We start from the raw sequence: 17,888 nt of genomic DNA on the forward strand, positions 1-17,888 counted from the left end.
GCAAGAGCTGAGCAGCTGCTAGCTGCTGTTAATAAACCCTTCTACATTGATTTGTGTGGTGCAGTTTAAAGTTGGATGGTGAACAGCTTGAGGGTTTTCTGGTCTAGAAGGACACTATGAAAAAGCAACAATAAGTCTTTGAAGACACTGTTACTCATACTAAGTATGTTGTAAGAAACAAGACTCAATCTGAAGTAAAATAAACTGAGCATAGCAGTAATCTCCAGGAAATGCAGGATACCTCATTTATTAATGATTTTAAGGGAAATTTGAATTTTAAACTATCTGGGCATTTATTTGAGACTGCAGGTTTTCACCGTAGCTATGAAACCACTTGCCTGTGATATATTCTAAAATTAATGAGGAATTAAACTTGATACTTTCTGGGAAGGGTTTTGGCAGCAGCAAACTGCTAAGGAGGATGACTTCTTGTCTCTGATTAGTGGCTGTGTCAGAGATGTGCTTCTTCAATACAAATAGCTCACAGTATTATTAGAGCAATATTTCCAGTACTGCAGCCATGGTTCTTTCATGTGTTTAAAAAAAACCCAAACAAACACATCTTTTCATTACGTTCTTGTAGGTAGACTTAATCCCGCAACAGGCCAGACATGTCCTTAGCATAATTTATTATAATGTCCTTATTTGTGGGAGCTCAACGTACAGTGAATAATGTGTGTTATGTGTTTCACTCTTTCTTGGTGAATTTCTGTGTTATGGACACTGACAGTCATTTGTGTGGAAAGAAGGGAATGAAGAGCAACTTTGCTTAGATGCAGATGAGGAAGCAGAGCAACACGTGAAGTTTTTCAGCAACAGTTGAAAGTCTGCACTGCAATTAAACTGCACCTCTTAAACTATCTGAGGCTAACACTAGTTTTGTTTAACATGGACACTTTCCTCCAGGGAATGGCGTAACCTGAGTTCAGTTACTGTAACCATGTGTTGAAATGTTGCTCTCCTTTGCCACAAGTCTAGGCTGAGCTGAAATTGCCGCACACCTGGCAATTGGGTATTTATATTGTACTTGGTCTACATTTGTTATACTAATCATTGCATCCAGTCCTGTTACTGTAGGGCCTTCCCTTGTAACTATACATTTATTTTCTACAGGAAATGGTTTTGTTTTCTGGATGAGTGGCCTTTAAAAAAGCTGTAAACTTAATTGTTGTGTGTTTAGTCAATATAGAAGGCTGTTTCCTAGTAAACTTTTGCTTTTAAATGCTTTCATTGTCTTTTCATTTAGACCTTCACATGTCTCTTCTTCAAAACCTGAAGTATTTAAACAAGGCGTGATTAGCTAGGTGTGCATTACATTAGAGTCCCACGCACAATACTGGATGAGATGACCACAGTTTTAGAAGTTGATATTTAGGATTGTTAAAAGTACAACTTCTTCTCATGACAAAGCTAGGTCTAAATGTTTAGTAGAGGCTTGGGGAGAGGTCACACCTTACTCCCAAACATTGGCTTGGGCTTTTTTTCTCATCACTATTTTGTGTTCCATTCCTGTAAATTTTACTGCTGCTCTCCAGAATCTGTTAGTAAGTCCAGCTGCTGTGTGCTATCGTCACCAACACCAGTGAACTTTAAAGAGTAAGCTCTACACAATTGCTGTTTCCTTGGCTTAATATTTTTGAATCATTATGAAAGTGAATATGACACTTTTAATAAACAAATCTAATCCTGCAAACAGCGAGTGCAGTGAGAGAACTGAAAGTACACTTGCCTGCATACATTGATTTCATTCTCTTTTTACCACGTCCTCCCAAGTTCAGTTCTTTTTTTCACTTGTGACCATGTTTCCTGCTTGTCCTTGTTCCTTGCATGTCCCTGGCTTCCCTCTCAGGGGAATCTTGTTACCACCACTGCAGTTATGTTTTCCTCCATCTCTGACAGTTGTTCGTGGTTGCTGCCAGGCCTAATCCTGACATTCTGTCCTTTCTCCTGCTTCATTTGTCTGCTCTTGTGGAGTCAAGGGAAGTCCATGTGAACTCTTTGACACATTGAGTAGTTAATGTCAATGTGAGGTTAAAAAATAAACAAATGAAGATAAATGGATAACTTGTCTATGCTTTCATTTGGCACTATTGAAGGAGTTGCCTCACATGGCACTTAGCAAAGCATGTGGGGCTAATGCTGCATTCTGCTCGTAGACAGAGCTAGCTGCTGTTCAGTGACACTGGCAAGGAAACCTGTAAAATTTAGCGCAAGACATCAGCCTGTTTTTTCCCTGTTTGCTTTCCAGAACACTTTCCAGTAACTCATTTTCACCTCAGAGGAAGGATAGTTGTGGTTTCCTTGTTGGACAACTATATTTGAGATGTAAATTTTTTCTTTGGATAATTAGCTACTAAAAAAAAATATCCTGATGTGCTGGATTAGTGTCTTGTGTTTCTTAATGTGATGGGGTGAGGGGCTGATGAAATTGGCCTCCCTTAAAATAAACTGTGTTGTATTCTGCAGCAGTTGTTGAACAGGGGATTAATATGCTGATCTATGAAGATCAAGGTTTATGCTCCACAGGCTCACAGGGACTTGGAAGTACTTAGCACTTAGCTCTAGGATCTGATATGCTAAGATTTGCCACTTAAATATGCAATTAGTTAGCAATTAGTTATATAAACATAGTAATCAGCACCTACACTAAATACTTAAAGGTTGGTAATCCCTTCAATTCAAATTGAAATATGAAGTTCTGCTTTGAAGAACACAAGCAGCCTCAGGGTTGTTGAGAATTTGACATGGTTGTTACAAGCACAGTTGTTTTTTCTGAAGCTGTTAAATCCTTTAAAGTGTCTATGGGAGAAAGAGATAGAAATTGAACTTCCATTTTATTCACAGAAAAACGATGAAAATGGGAATTGCTCTGGTGAAGGTATTGAGTTTCCAACAACTAACTTGTATGAACTGGAGAGCAGAGTTTTAACAGATCACTGGTCCATCCCCTATAAGAGGGAAGAGTCTCTAGGCAAGTGCCTGATTGCATCCACCTACCTAGCAAGACTAGGTAAGTTCTCTTTCTATACAGAATATCTATTCAAAGGTTTTCGTAGATGGTGTGGACCAGGGCAGTTTCGTCTTTCCTGTTAATTTTGCAGTTGTTTACTTAGCACCCTGCAAAATGATCACGTGTCTGTCAAAGTGGTTAACAGTGAACCATTCTACCCAATGCTATAAAAAGAATGTTGGTCTCCAATTTGTTGTCTTGAACTTTTTTAAAAAGTGGAGCACACTTTTCTTTATGTTCTAATGATTATAGGAATTACTGTGTTTTCAGAGCTGAATTACTGACTCTTTTTTCACTGCGCTGGTTATTTCTGTTCGTAAAAACAAGCCATCATCTAAATCCATGCTGTACCATGCTTGTATAACTGGCTGGTTTTCCCTAGTGAAATGCTTATACTGCATCAACCCTGAGTTTGACTTTCCTGCATTCAGTTCTTTGACTGGGTTTAAGAGTGTTATGGAGGCAGCATGCCCAACAACTGGTATATAATGAGAGTGCAAAACAGTTTTTTTCCATCCAGCCTGCTGGATGTTATAATATGTTGGAAGAATGGAAGATATTGAATGGTTCTGGTTTGTTTGTTTCCCACCTGTGTTAAAAGGCTGTGCTTAAATTTGGGATTGGGTGGAGGCTGTGAATTATCTACAATGATCTGAAGTCAGTATGAATTATAAACTTTGAGAAATGATGAAACATTGGGGAACCTCTTATTTTTAAAAGGTTCTTGACCCACACTTTATTGTGGCTGAAAAATGATGCTAACTACGAATGAAGAGTAGCACATTTATTGCTGCTGGTTTTGGTTTGTTTTGCTAAAAACTGCAACAAGCTCCCTGAGGTAATCTTAGAAAGGTTTTTTTTTTTTAAAGTTCTTTTAAAGAAATCACTCTCCTTTCTGTAAAGGTCTTTCTGATTCTGATGAGAATTGCAAGAGATTCATGGACAGATGCATGCCTGAAGCATTTAAAAAGGTAGGTAGGTGCAGTCGACCAATTCAATGCTTCTTTGTGTTCATGGCAGAAATAATGTTTACTAATCCAGATTTCAGAAACTATGGTAACTAATGAGTGTGTACTCAGATTGAAGTCATACTCAGATTATTTTCCTAGATTAAAATCACATATAGGCTTTTGCCAATTCTGGCAGATAGCTTTTCTTTTCAGTCTTTTTATTATTTTCTTAAATTAAGACCTCTGGTAGTTAGCGGAACCTAGAGACAATTTTAAACACCATTGGATACAGCCATGAGTGGGAAGCTGAGCATCACATTTCTTTTAACTCTATACTTTCTACTGTTTCTTTAGAGGGTTACTAAATTCCTTCATAGCTCTTTTCACAATCCATTTAGAATTTGTCTTTCACTTCAGTGATTAATGTCTAATAAATGTCTAATGTCCCTCTCTGACTGTTCTTCTCTGGGTCATTGTGAATTTTCTCTATAAAGCTCCTCAAGCCAATTTACTTCCCATTATTCCACCCATTTTGGATACTGCCTAAATTTCTTGCCCAGTTTTTAGACCATATGTGTAAAAACATATATACTCCCTTTTTCAAAGTCCTAATATTAAAATACTGTGAATATAAGTATGTTTAAGAAAGACAGAAATATAACAGAAAAAAATCTTTTTCCATTGGGCTAGTAGAGTCCTATTAGAGCATTACATGTAATGCTTTTAAATCACTTGGTATTTTTTTGCATATTAACTAAACAAAGAAATTTGATCCTCAAGAAGGATGAGCTGTAGAAATCTCAGTTCGGAATGTGCTGAATTAGAATTTGCGAGAAACTCTTAATGATACAAAAAGTGATTGTATTTAAAATATTAAGCTTTTTAACTGCTTGTGTTGAGATACAGCTAGCAGAAAGTAAATGAGGGTTGCAGATGGAAGCTTGGTTTCCTTTACAAACAATCACATTAGACCAGATTTGAAGAACATGTTTCAGTGTGTGGGAAAGCAGCATTAAATACCTCTCTCTTCATGGTACATGTTCTTTGTTTTCCAATAGAAACTGCTCAAAAATTGTAAGCTGGTAAATGGTTTTTACAGCTGAATCAGTGCAGCTTTGTGGCATGCCTCCTTGAAGATTTAATAGGTGTGTGTTCAATCTGCAAATGAATTAGTTTTGTATTTACTGTTCGTTTCAAAGGTTACAGTCTTTACTAGTGCATGGAAATGGAAAACAGTTGCTTTGATACATTGTATTTTCTGTCATAAACTGTGATTTAAGGTGCTCTTCAGTTAAATTACAAATTTAATTAACTCTTAAACCATTGGTGCAAGAAAAGTAGTTGAAAAGCACACCAGACAGTGATTAGTACACTCTAAGGAAACATTTGTTCTGAAAACAGTCTCAGGGGTTGTAAATTTCTCATGTGTTGTAATTGTGCTCAATTTTTTAAAAAAATTACTGATTTTTTTTCCAGCTGTTGACATCCAGTGCTGTTCACAAATGGGGGACTGAAATCCATGAAGGAATATACAACATGCTTATGCTGCTAGTGGACTTGGTTGCAGAAAGAGTAAAGCAAGATCCTATTCCTGTGGGACTGCTGGGTGTACTTACAATGGTATTTGACTCTGATGCAATTTCTGATATTTGGTATTTCAGATTTATGCTGATGATGCTTTTTCTAACTATTCTGTTGTGTATTGTCTTACAATCTATGGCCATTGCTTACTGCAGGTTTTTAACATCTAGTATGCAGTTCCTAAAGGAGTGAGTGCTGCTCAAAAATACTCAAAACTAGCATGTTCATGTCTACCCTCACTTGACTTTATTTTCTAAAAGTAGTACTTTTTTATTTCATCTCCCCCTTTTATGTATATCTCGCTCACCTGGCTATTGGATATTGTCTGTATAGAATGGAAGTTTCAGAATGCTTTATACAGTGAGAACTGAGAAGGCAGAAGCAGGGATCTTCTGTTAAACGTTATTTCTTGCTAGCTCTTTAGCTGTCAGTCAGGCCAATACTCAACTGGAGAAGTCAAATAGGATCAAGATAATTTTTGAGACTAGCATAAGCTAAGCTGTTCATTGCCATGGGTTTTTCTTTCAAGGCATTTAACCCCGACAATGAATATCATTTCAAGAATCGAATGAAGGTGTGCCAGAGAAACTGGGCAGAAGTCTTCGGAGAGGGGAACATGCATGCTGTCTCTCCCATCTCCACTTTTCAGAAGGTGAGCATGCCCATACCCTAAAACCTATTTTTAGGGTAGATATGTGTCTTTTGTAAGATTAATTGGTAGATATTTAGAACACAAGAAAGCTTAAATGTGTTACCAAGAACTACCGCTAATAGATCTTCAGTATGTATTGGTCTGTGGAAATGAATTTGTCCTCTCAGATTGTCCCAGTTCTCTATTAGAGACTGGGTATAGAAATTGTTGTACTTTGACGTGTAAAGCAGCACAACAGTCTGAATGGTAGATCTATTGTATCTAAGGACTGACATCTGTTTATCTGTTGAGTGTGAAATGACCAGAATAACTCAACATGTAGAATTCTAGTGGAGAATTCATGCTTTTCTGAGCACCAAGGATAGGTTATCTTCAAAGCAGACCCACTGGCACGGAAGCAGTTTTTAAGGTTTGCACTGTCTTGTTGCAGTTGTTTCAAGTCTCAAGATGCATTTGAAGCGTTGATCTCTCCTTCAGGAAACACGTTTGTGGCCTTAGAAAGAAAATTCTACATCTGCTGCTTTGGGAAAGGTTCTTTAGTGATGTTCCACACTGCTAATGTGCTATAAATAAACATGCCCGTGAGTCAGCAGCCACAATGTGTACTGTTGCCACACCACATGGTCAGTGATGTCACGTGTACTCCAAAAAAGGATGATGCTAATGAAACTCAACCAGAGCTCCAGCTACACACTTAGTAAAGGAGCTGTTACAAACACAGCACTGTTCTGTTTGAAATAACAGTGCAGGCATTTGAGATGTGAGTTAATGGGCTGACTGTGTCTGTCCAGATCTCTGTTTTAGAAGATAAACATTTAGCATTGATGGTGCAACTACTAATTTGTTAATGTTTTAATTGTTCAAGGAACCTCATGGCTGGCTGGTGGATCTGGTAAACAGGGTAGGTAAATATAAACTCAGCAGAATTGTTACTTGTCATTCATTGTCTTCAGAGATAATTTCTTCTCCACCCTCAAGATGTGTTCCACTCTTCACTTTTCTGACAACCACAAAAAAAATAGTTTAAGATTTTAATCCAATCTATATATAGGGAAGGGACCTTGCTAAACACATCTCAGTTGCTGTGTTCTCCTTTGAGGACCTGTACTCTAACATGAGAACTATGACTAGAGGAAGTGGAGAGTTCAGCTTAGACTGCAGTGCTGTTTCCTAGTCAGATGTGCCAGGGCAGTCAGCTCTTGCTAGATGTGTTCTAGCTTTCTTCCCTATATCCATTTTTATCCATTACAGAGTTTCTTGTTGTTTAAACCAGACGTCATTGCATTGCTTTTCCCAGTGTGCTCCCAATTTCCTGTGACAACATAAAGCTTATGTTGAATGTAACATTCCACAGTAAAGGATACTTGTTGGCATCCCAGGAACTGTCAACAAAGGACTTTCTGTAATAGTTTATTTAAAAGATCTAATATTGTAGGTCACTAATGTAATACAGATCATTTTATTTCAGTTTGCAGAGTTGGGTGGATTTTCAGCAATTCAGTCCAAACTCAATTCAGAGGATATTGAACTTGGGGTAAGTTCATCTTCTGTCACAAGACTTCTCCCTTTCCATTACACACTTCACACAGAGCCGATAACATCCCTTTTGGCAGTGCTTCTACCTTTGCTTTGGTACCAGAGCAACCCTCCCATAGAGCCCTGGAGTTCTGTCAGACTGGAGGTCAAATGAGGTTGTGCCTAAGAATGCTGACTAAAGAGCTTTTGAGATATTGCAGAAAAGAAGAAGGGTTAGTGTAAATTTTTGGATAACATTCAGCCTTCCAGTTAGACTTCAATCACTCTGGTTTCACTGTATTCACCAGTATGTCCCAGTACCTGGCTGCATTTAGTTGCACGTGAATTCTGTCGTGTATTGTAGAAGCAACTTTGTAAGCAACTTTTGAAGAGCTGTGTCTAAAAACTGACTGTTTCAACAACACAAAATGATTTTTGGTGACAAAGCCTATCTTGTGTAGTTTTAGTTTACTAAACTATATTCAGGAGACTTCAGAATCTTTCCAGCTTTGAAGAATAAGGAGGCTAATAGAAAATGATGTCATATACAATATTGTCTCCCAGTATAAAATTAGTGTGCCTTCAGTGAAATACCATTTGGAGAGAATTCAACTTTTCTTGAAAAACTCTTTTCTGAGCCATGTGTAAAGGACATCAAAATCAATCTCTAGCAGATGATTGGAAGTTATCATGAGATAAAGAATACTTACCTTTTTTTGCCTTTTAAGGTACAGATCACAATTTCTGAAAAAATCTCGTATTTCTGCACATCAATACTTGCTGTACTTCCTTTTTTTAGGCGATCTCTGCATTAGTTCAGCCATTTGGAGTTTGTGCAGAATACCTTAACTCCTCTGTTGTACAGGTAAGGTGCCTTTGTTACGAGCTATCAAAGACTGGAAGTTAGTTTACAACTGGGTTGCTGTGAAACTGGTGACTAGTTCGAAAAGCTTTAAAAACTCACATTCCACACAGTACAGGGACCATTTTGAGCATCCCGAGGGTGATGGTTAAAGGGCTCAGATGGTGTTCAGATTCATTTTCTAAGCACAGTGATCTACTGCCACATAACTAAATCTGCAATAGTGAGAGTCGTTTTGTCTTTATTTGGAAACCTGTACTTTGAAATGGCTTTTTACTTGAATTGCTACTTTTTGTGGATATACCTAACCAGGATAGTTTTATGTATTTTGTGTTTGTTATTTGGTGTCCAAGATAATTGTGAGCTTTTGGCTAAGTATTTCATTTTGCTGCATCCAAATCTTCTGAGTAATGCAACTGATTTCTGGAAACATAAAATGATTGTCATGCCTTTTCTCACATTCTTTAGCCCATGCTGGATCCAGTCATTCATAAAATGATTAAATATGTACAGAATGTAGAAGAGAAGGACTTGAAAGACAAGGTAATGTTTTAAATATTTAAGAAGAACTTACTGCATGTCGTGGAAGTGCTGACAATGTAGACTAGAACAATAGCTTTGGTTTTCACTGTCAAAAAAACAGCCTGTTCTGAATTCTGAGTGACACAGAGCAAAATACCTTTACCCAATTTAATTCAGTACCTTTTCAGTAGATATCTGATGTGGTGACCCTTTAAGTGTTTTGTTGTTGGTGCTGTCAAATGAATTTGGTAATCAAATGTCCATGTAACTTGTGACTAGTTCTGTATTACTCTGAATTTGACATTCAGTTCTGTTAAATTTTTAAGTGTTGAGTTTTTACTTAGGCTTAAGTTGCTAATTGTAAAGTATGTAAAAGTTATGTAGCTGCAGAGAAGCAATTTAATATAGCAAATCTGTATCAGGATAGTCCACTTTAATCAAAGGTTTTGTTGTCTTAAAGCTTCTAGTGTACAGGTAATGTTTTCATATGTACATGGTACTGCATTTCATAGATTAAACAGTCTGCATTGGGCCACTAATCGTACTCTTCACGAATCATTGAAGTTGGAAACAGAATAGCAAAAATGCTTCTATTTGTCGTTGTTGTTTTAAACAGAGACTAGTCAGTATCCCTGAGCTCTTGTCTGGTATCAAACTGCTGTGTATGCGCTTCCAACCTGATTTGGTAACTGCGGTGGATGACTTACGGCTGGACATTCTCTTGCGCATGTTAAAATCTCCTCACTTCAGTGCCAAAATGAATTCCCTCAAAGAAGTAGGTTTGCTTCGTGTATGTGTGTGTTTGTGTGCAGATGTGTGTGGGTTGGATGGGTTGTTAATAAGTCATCAAAACCACAGCTTTAAAAAAAGTGATGGTGCAGTATTTCCTGACAAATTATGTTGCCTTAGCAAAAGCTCGGTTTGTAATAAATACCAAAACAAGTTACTATGACAGGACTTGTTTGTAATACTAGTATCCTCCTCAAGGAATGTGGCCTCCCAGTTAGAAACCAACTAGATATAATTTGAACCTTTTCTAAGAACTGCAATTCCAGATCGATTTCTAAGTAATGGTTAATGCTATTCACTGAATATTCGCTCTGAGATAACCTGATAATTCAGAGCATCCTATGGGGCATCCCTTTTCTCTCCTGTCATTGAGACAAAAAGGGAGAAAGAACACAAATGGAACTTAATCCTTTGTCAGTCAGTCCAGTTCTATCACATCATTACACTGTTGTATTCTTTATTATGGTTGTATGTGGACACTGTAGTAGCACCTAGGTAATGGAGCTTATGTACTAGGACTCTCCATATTAGGATCTTATATCTAACTGGAAGAAACCAGGTTATTTTTTAATGAGATTTATGGTTTAAGTATAGAGTTGTTCATTCATCTCCTCCTTCCATAACTTGTACAATTTAAATGTCCCAAAAAGTTTCTTTTTTTTTCAGTAAGCAGGCACTGTAAGGAGTTTGAGTCCCTCTTTTGTGCTTTTTGCTTTTTATTTATGAGAAAGTTGAGATGTTCACCTGACTGCTGTTGCTTTTTACTCGTAAATGCTATGTATCCTCAATGAAGTTAAAAAAGTGTGACTTTTGAAGGCTTTAGCAGAAATGTACTCTTTCTTCCTAGAGTGAGGAGCCTGTATTGGTTCTGTATTGGATAAAAAACAGGACACTGATTTGAGTGTAGCAAGCAGAAGTCTGGCATAACCTACTTTTGATATATCCACAGAAATATACGTGGCAGCACAGGCCAGCTTTTCTGTGTCACACTGACAGTAAGAATCTACTACGTCAGAGACTGATGGCAAGGAGGAGTTTCTGGTTAAGAACTTGCTTTTAAGCAGGTTATTTAAAAGCAAAACCAAACAAGCCTCAAAACCACAAAACAAACAACCGAAAACCAACTAACCAAACAGAAAAAACCCCAAACACCTCCTGTGCTCAACGTTTTTCAGGATTCAAGCTTTTGAATAGATTTCGTTGTGTGCATATATAATGCATGTGGGAATCACTGTTAGACTCTCACATTTTGCTATTTCTAGGTAACAAAATTAATAGAAGACAGCACTGTGTCCAAGTCAGTGAAGAATGCAATAGATACAGACCGGTTATTAAACTGGCTGGTAGAAAATTCTGTCCTGTCAATTGCTCTAGAAGGTAAGCAATTTCACAAAGACATATCTGCTTTGAATGTTTTGAATTTAAACATTTCATCTATCCCTTTCTGTATATTTTAATTGAGCACTGTTAGAGTTCAAGTTTTTTGTCATTTTTGAAAGAAAATAAGGAAAAGCCTGCAAATTCTACTGTCATCTGGTCAATGACACCTGTGCGGATTCTATCTGCTGTAACTAGGGTTTTTCATTCTGTTTGCCTTTGTATATTGTTAGCCTCTAGAAAAGTGAGAGAAGAGGGATTTTTTTTTTTTCCCAAGCAGTAACATTCTGTAGGTGTGAACTACTTTCAGGTGTATGAAGTAAAACAAAATTAAAATGGACAGAGTCTTATTTTTGGACTGATAGATTTGTCGCTAACGGTAGACAAGTATTTTCAAATGAGAATAGCTTTATTCTTCCATTTAAAAGAACTTATTCCTATGCATTTAATATCTCTAATACTGTTTCAAATATATCAATTTAGTTGCTTTCTTTGTTTCACAGGTAATATAGACCAAGCCCAATATTGTGATCGTATAAAGGGAATTATTGAACTGCTGGGCAGTAAATTATCTTTAGATGAGCTCACAAAAATTTGGAGAATTCAGGTAAGCCACCAAGACTAAGCAGGTGCTTTTAGACTGTCTTATAAAAGCAGACATTCTAGAGGTGGGATTTTTTGGTTTATAATAATGATATCTGTTTATTGCAAAGTGGAGGTGTTGAGATTTTAACAATATAATTACTACAAAGACTTTCTTCTACTTCTTTTGCAATTTAAAATCAAGTATTCTGACAATTTCTTGTAACATAGCTATTAAATCTTAGGATAGTGTTCAGTTCTTCACAAGTGTTACGGGGCTGCAAAAATGTTTGACTTGGAATAAGAGGTCGTCAGCTTGAAATAGGTGATAGAGTGTTTGTCTAGACCAAAGACTGTGCTCAAGGATATTAATTTTCATGGCTGGAGGTATAAATTCAAATGCAGCTCACAACATGACTTTAAACAGAGTGGGCTCAAACTGTATGAATTCCTGTTTAACTTCCTGTACATACAGATAATTGAGTGACAAATCATCTTTTCACATTCACTTGATGTATACTCCACTTATCACTACATAGGAAAGGTGATTAGACTGCTTAATGAAAATGACATCTGGAAATTTTGACCAGAAACAGAATTTTCCACTGCAAGAAATGGTTTTCTTCTCTGTCCAAATGTTGAGGTCTTAGCCTAAACTGACTGGACACTGTAAGATCCACAGAGAGCATGGTAACAAGGCTGGCATGCTTAGGAAAGCTGAAGTATGATTCTAGCTCACTTGCTTTTATTTCATAAAATACAATACTTCTTCCTCCCTTCTGGCTGTTGTTACCATGGTGCTCCAGTCAGTGTGGGAGGAGATTTTGTATTGCTCACTTCTGAGTAAAGCTTTAAAGTGTCAGAGATGGAGCACCCCACATATGAAATTAACTAAGCCATAAAAATGGTGATGTTTGTGTTGTTGGCAGCACACCTGGTATGTGCCACTGCAGCATCTTAAAGCTGCTGCAATAATGGCAGACTAACTTGTTCTTTCCTGCTTTCAAATTACTTTGAAAGACCTCTCTGCCAGTGAAATAAGGAATAGAGACAGTTATTGTTATCTTGTGGTTTTTAACGTGTCAAAAGCTGTTACTCTTTCTCATTACTATGAACACAAAGTGAATGTTAACTTTAAAATTTTTATCTGTGTCATTTGGGATAAAGACCTACCTTCTTATCTTTTCCTTCTTCAGTCAGGACAATCCTCCACTGTGATTGAAAACATACATACCATTATTGCTGCAGCTGCTGTGAAGTTTAGCTCTGATCAACTCAATCATTTATTTGTTCTAATCCAAAAGGTAGGTTTTCACATGAATTTACATTCCTTAGGAAGAGAAATGATGAGATTAGTTGTATGTGCAGCCTACCAAAAGGCAAATGCCTTGAATACATTTATATTTTCTATATAAATATAAATATAAAATTGGTTATAGAAGTAACACTTTTAATACTGACTTTTGTTGTTACCCCAAAGGCCTGATCTGCTCTTGTATTGCTGATTGACTTAGATTTTAAGTATGTTCTATAGACAGTGCTAAGGTACTTCAAGTGAGATTTTATCTCTTAGAGTTTGAGAAAAATACCTCCTATTTGAAAAAGAGCAAATCAGCAGTGTAATTTCGTAACAGAAATAAGGAAATATACATGGTGAAAGCATACTTGTTTTCATTTTGATTTTTTTTTTTTCCTGCAGCAAAACAATTGTAAATTTCATTTCTGTGTAAACTTGAGCCTTAGCAGCCTGTGAGTGCTTGCTGCTTTAATAGTGAGTGTTATTTCTTTGCTATACAGAGCTGGGAGACTGAGAGTGATAGAGTACGACAGAAGCTGTTGAGCCTGATAGGGCGCATTGGTCGAGAAGCACGGGTGGAAACAACCACTGGAAAGGCAAGAGAATGGGTCTTGGTTTGTTTGGGGGGTTTTTCAGTTTATTAAACATAGGGTTGCTAGTCTGTACTTCCTAGGTGCTGACTAACCTTGCACTTCTAGGTTCTGGAGGTGCTTTGGGAGCTGGCTCATCTTCCAACGTTACCATGCAGTCTTATTCAGCAGGCCTTGGAGGAACATCTGACAATCCTTAGTGATGCCTATGCAGTGAAAGAGGCAATCAAAAGAAGCTACATCATCAAATGCATAGAGGATATTAAGAGGGTTGGTTTATTATTTTCTCTTTTCCAAAATGAAATGTTATCTAGCCTTGATGTTACCCTTTCTTTCAAGATACACAAATTGCGTGTCCCATCTGTAAGTTCTTACCTTGGGGAGTCCATGAGAGGGGTAGGCTTTGTGTGAGCCACTTTGTTGATCATGAGACTCATAGTAAGTCTCTTGCCTTTGTTTTAAGCAAATTTTCAGCACAAGGAGTGATCAGTTTATGGGAAACTACCAGGACGGGCCCAAGGTTAGAATTTGCAAATGGAACCACTATAAAGGTATGTCAGTATTTTAACTGTCCCTTTCATGTGAAAGCCTAGCTTAGTTTCCTTTGAGTTAAGCATGTGTTCTGGCATGACCATTCACTCTCAAAATGCAAATTGATATTGAAATCGTAGTAATTTTGTATTTTAATAAAATACACTCTCTTTGTCTAACACAAAGAAGCCATTGCTGCAGCTGTCTGTGCTAAGATGTTTCCTGGCAGCAGCAGAGATCTGCATGGCTTAAAAGATTGCACATACTCTATCCTGTACTGTTCACATAGCACAAAGTTTTTCTTTAGGTGTGCAGGAATGCTCCTGTCTTCTGTACTTTCAGTCTGAAGCATACCTGTAAATAAAGAAGACGACTTGTACTTTCTTCATTAATTTATTTCATGGTATATTAAATTTTGCCTGTCTTGCAGCATCTGTAGAGGTTTTTAATTGTTTAGGAGGCATAGTATGTTGACTCAATGTTGATCACACTTGACATTTTCAGTCTCTGTAAGACTTGCAGTCTTTTCTTTTGGATCTTGTCCTTTACTGTTCTTGCATTCTTTTTAATTACATTCTGGCAAGGTTCTTAACAGAGGTGCTGCAGGAGGAAACACTAAAGGAAAGCTGTCATTGTAGACTGTAAGAGACCATACAGTAGATGTTGAAAAATACGTCCTCTCTTTATTTCCCATCATTAGGGAAAATGAAGACACAAACTGAGAGGGAATGTAATATTAAGGCAGAATTCTCAATACACGAGGGAGTCTCCAGTAGCGAGCTCTCTCTTGTGGGCAGGTTACTTTAATCTCTCCAAGTGTGTAGGTGGTATTGGTTTTTGTCAGTATTTAAGCCAGACATCACTTCTCTGAACAAGCAACCTCAGTACTGGTTTGTGTGGTCAAACTTTACAGAAAATGAAGCCTCCCAGAAAAGTGATGAGCAGTTCTAACAATGAGGTAGGAGGGTTGTTCTTTGTAGGATCTCTTTCAAAATGCAGCTTAAGTATCCTTTGCTTCCTATCAGAGGGCTCCTTGCAGCACCAATCAGAAATTTCTCATCTCTTAACCCTCGGTATTATTTCAGATTTCTTCTTCTTTTATTCTTGCTTCAGTCAGATGGTATTACTTGTTGCTAGATTTGCCATTTTATTGCCCTAACAGGCCTGCTTCATCTCCCATAATTGAAGAAGGTGGTGGTTATCATATCTCACTGGTGTAACTGATTTCTTTTTGCCTACTTAATTTGCATGCTCTCTGGCAAGGAGGGGGCACTTTGGGTTTAATACTAAGGATAACAAAATGGGGTGTGTGTGTGTCAAAGGACTTCTTGTACAAAGTGAAGAAGGGCACGAGTGTGTTTGGAAAGGGACCAGGAGCAAGTAACTAAAGCCTTCAGAGCTAGTAGCTGTTGTTTTGAAACACTGGCATTAGTAGAAATCACGAGGCTTCTAGAATTCTGTGGAAAGTTAACCTGTAGTTGAGCATGTATACATGTGTAATTGTTTTTACCTTTCCTACTACTAGTCATCCCAGCACAATAATCCTCAGTTTGTTTGGGTGGTGCCAGCATTACGTCAGCTCCATGAAATCACACGTTCATTTATAAAGCAAACTTACCAAAAACAAGACAAGGTAAGAATATATGCTGAGGTAATTTTTTAAGCCTTTGTTATGTCTGTGTGGCTCTGCTGCTGCAGAGTATAAAAGTTCAAATGTAGAAGTGAGGAGGAAAAAAAAATCCAAACTAAAAAACACTGGGACAAACACAGTTTAGTGATGTGACATCAGCAAACTGTTCCAGTAGAGATGCTGTGTTATGTGCATGTGTATGTATGTATAAATCTGTTTGCTGTGTCAGGACTAATTTGTTTACTTTGGAGAATAATTAACATATATGTCTCTCATAAAAAACAACAATGGCTGACATTTAGCCCAGCTGCTTTGTAATTGAATTGACATTGACTCTTGAAAAACAGACTGAAATACCAGCAAGTCACATTTGTTATACAGTGGCTGAGGTGGAGGTTTGGGACTTTGCAATCTGCAGCATGTGTGTTTCAGCACAGGCTGAAAACATGAATGTCAGGGGGCTTTGGATGCTTGCAAGGGATACAGCTGATGCTGTGAGGGGAGAACATTTGTGCTGATAGGAGACACAAGTCTGCAGAAGAACAGGCTGCTGTCTGTATGTGCCTATTTATGTATTTTCATAAAAACCTCTTTTCTCTTTTTTTTTCTTCTTTTTGCCAAGAGCATTATTCAGGATTTAAAGAAAAACTTTGAAATAGTGAAGTTGGTGACAGGAAGTTTAATATCATGCCACCGTTTGGCTGCATCTGTGGCAGGTCCAGGAGGGCTTGTTGGAGCCACATTAGTGGATGGCCGATACACTTACCGAGAGGTACTGAACCCAACATTTCTTACTACCTTAGGCTTTTGCAAACATGATGTAATCACTGACCAAGTTGCATAAGGTTAGATGATGTTTCCTTTTTTAACTGGTATGTGTGTTCTCTCTGAGGAATAATTACACTAGTTTTTATTTATAGTTCTCATACTTATCTACTAGGGTTTGTTGTAGCCTTGTTACGTTACTGAGCAAGTGAGGGCAAACATCACAGTCAGCAAGTTTCTTTGCAAAGTTTTAACTAGTTGAGATCTAGATCTCCCCACCCCAGGACCTCCCCTCTCCAAGCTTGTGCAGCCTCCAGCTTCACCACCAGTTCAACAATCCTTGCAGAGGCTATACCTCTGAATTTGGTGGGAAGCTCTTGAAACCTCAAGTAATTTGCTAGTTAGGACTTAGATGGCAAAAGTCTGAAGTAAAAATAAGCCTATTTTGTTTTAACTTGGTCAGCACAAAGGACACAGACACCTCCATTAGCAAAACAATGCCACACACATAGATAGCTTGTAACAGTTTGTTGCCAAGGTTTTGATAATTATTTTTCCCTAATAGTTGTGACTTAGTAACTAGTGTCAAATAATATCAGTGTCAGGAAAGTAATAGCAAATCCAAGGGAACTTGAGTGTTCCTATTTAGAAAGATAATCAAAAGACATGATATTTAAAATTGTGTAAAATGGAAATAAGTCTCACTGCAGAAACAATGTGTGTTTGCCAGGCTTTGTCAACTGTTAGTTGACAACTAAGTTTGCAAAAAATTAATAGAATGCTCAGAGTTCTTGTTTTAGAAAGAAAAGTCTTAAGCTTGAGTTTTTGTTTCCTCTTTCTCAGTATTTGGAGGCACATCTAAAATTTTTGGCATTTTTTCTGCAAGAAGCTACCCTTTATTTGGGCTGGAATCGTGCCAGGGAGATCTGGGAGTGCCTTGTAACTGGCCAGGATGTTTGTGAGTTAGATCGAGAGGTAAGAAAAACTTGAAAAGTTGGTGTCTGTGGTTGCAGGGAATCTTAATGGATCATGGATAGCGCGTGTAATTGTTGAGACATATGAAACATAAGTAGCAAACACAAACTGATAACACATTTGTAAGCTTTGTGTAAGCTGATGGAGCCACTGTTACATTTTCACTTATGACTAGGATGCTGTTTAGCATGAAATTTGACTGAAGAAGGAACGATGGCCAGGAGATTAGTAGCAGGTTTATGAATGCTGGTTTAAAAAGG

General features: G+C 37.6%; 1 protein-coding gene across 5 annotated transcripts in view; it reads left to right on the forward strand.

Moving 5' to 3' along the window:
* The window catches only part of USP24 (ubiquitin specific peptidase 24), a 61,508-nt gene that overhangs the window by 9,435 nt on the left and 34,185 nt on the right, over positions 1 to 17,888 (forward strand). For 3 of the 5 annotated variants that reach the window (XR_009819344.1, XM_062003340.1, XM_062003341.1), the window contains exons 2-19: positions 2,845 to 3,010; positions 3,914 to 3,981; positions 5,437 to 5,580; positions 6,071 to 6,193; positions 7,059 to 7,094; positions 7,662 to 7,727; positions 8,508 to 8,573; positions 9,039 to 9,113; positions 9,709 to 9,867; positions 11,144 to 11,258; positions 11,762 to 11,865; positions 13,037 to 13,144; positions 13,638 to 13,733; positions 13,836 to 13,997; positions 15,172 to 15,216; positions 15,784 to 15,891; positions 16,511 to 16,660; positions 17,497 to 17,628. Coding sequence is in view for 4 of the 5 variants with exons in the window: in XM_062003340.1 (XP_061859324.1) it covers positions 2,845 to 3,010; positions 3,914 to 3,981; positions 5,437 to 5,580; positions 6,071 to 6,193; positions 7,059 to 7,094; positions 7,662 to 7,727; positions 8,508 to 8,573; positions 9,039 to 9,113; positions 9,709 to 9,867; positions 11,144 to 11,258; positions 11,762 to 11,865; positions 13,037 to 13,144; positions 13,638 to 13,733; positions 13,836 to 13,997; positions 15,172 to 15,216; positions 15,784 to 15,891; positions 16,511 to 16,660; positions 17,497 to 17,628 (1,923 nt within the window). In the remaining variant the exon portion in view is untranslated. The remainder of the gene's footprint in view (positions 1 to 2,844; positions 3,011 to 3,913; positions 3,982 to 5,436; positions 5,581 to 6,070; positions 6,194 to 7,058; positions 7,095 to 7,661; positions 7,728 to 8,507; positions 8,574 to 9,038; positions 9,114 to 9,708; positions 9,868 to 11,143; positions 11,259 to 11,761; positions 11,866 to 13,036; positions 13,145 to 13,637; positions 13,734 to 13,835; positions 13,998 to 15,171; positions 15,217 to 15,783; positions 15,892 to 16,510; positions 16,661 to 17,496; positions 17,629 to 17,888) is intronic. The other 2 variants (XM_062003343.1, XM_062003342.1) reach the window with 2 other exon arrangements.

Source organism: Colius striatus, chromosome 10 (assembly GCF_028858725.1).
Source record: "Colius striatus isolate bColStr4 chromosome 10, bColStr4.1.hap1, whole genome shotgun sequence".
NCBI lineage: Eukaryota > Metazoa > Chordata > Aves > Coliiformes > Coliidae > Colius > Colius striatus.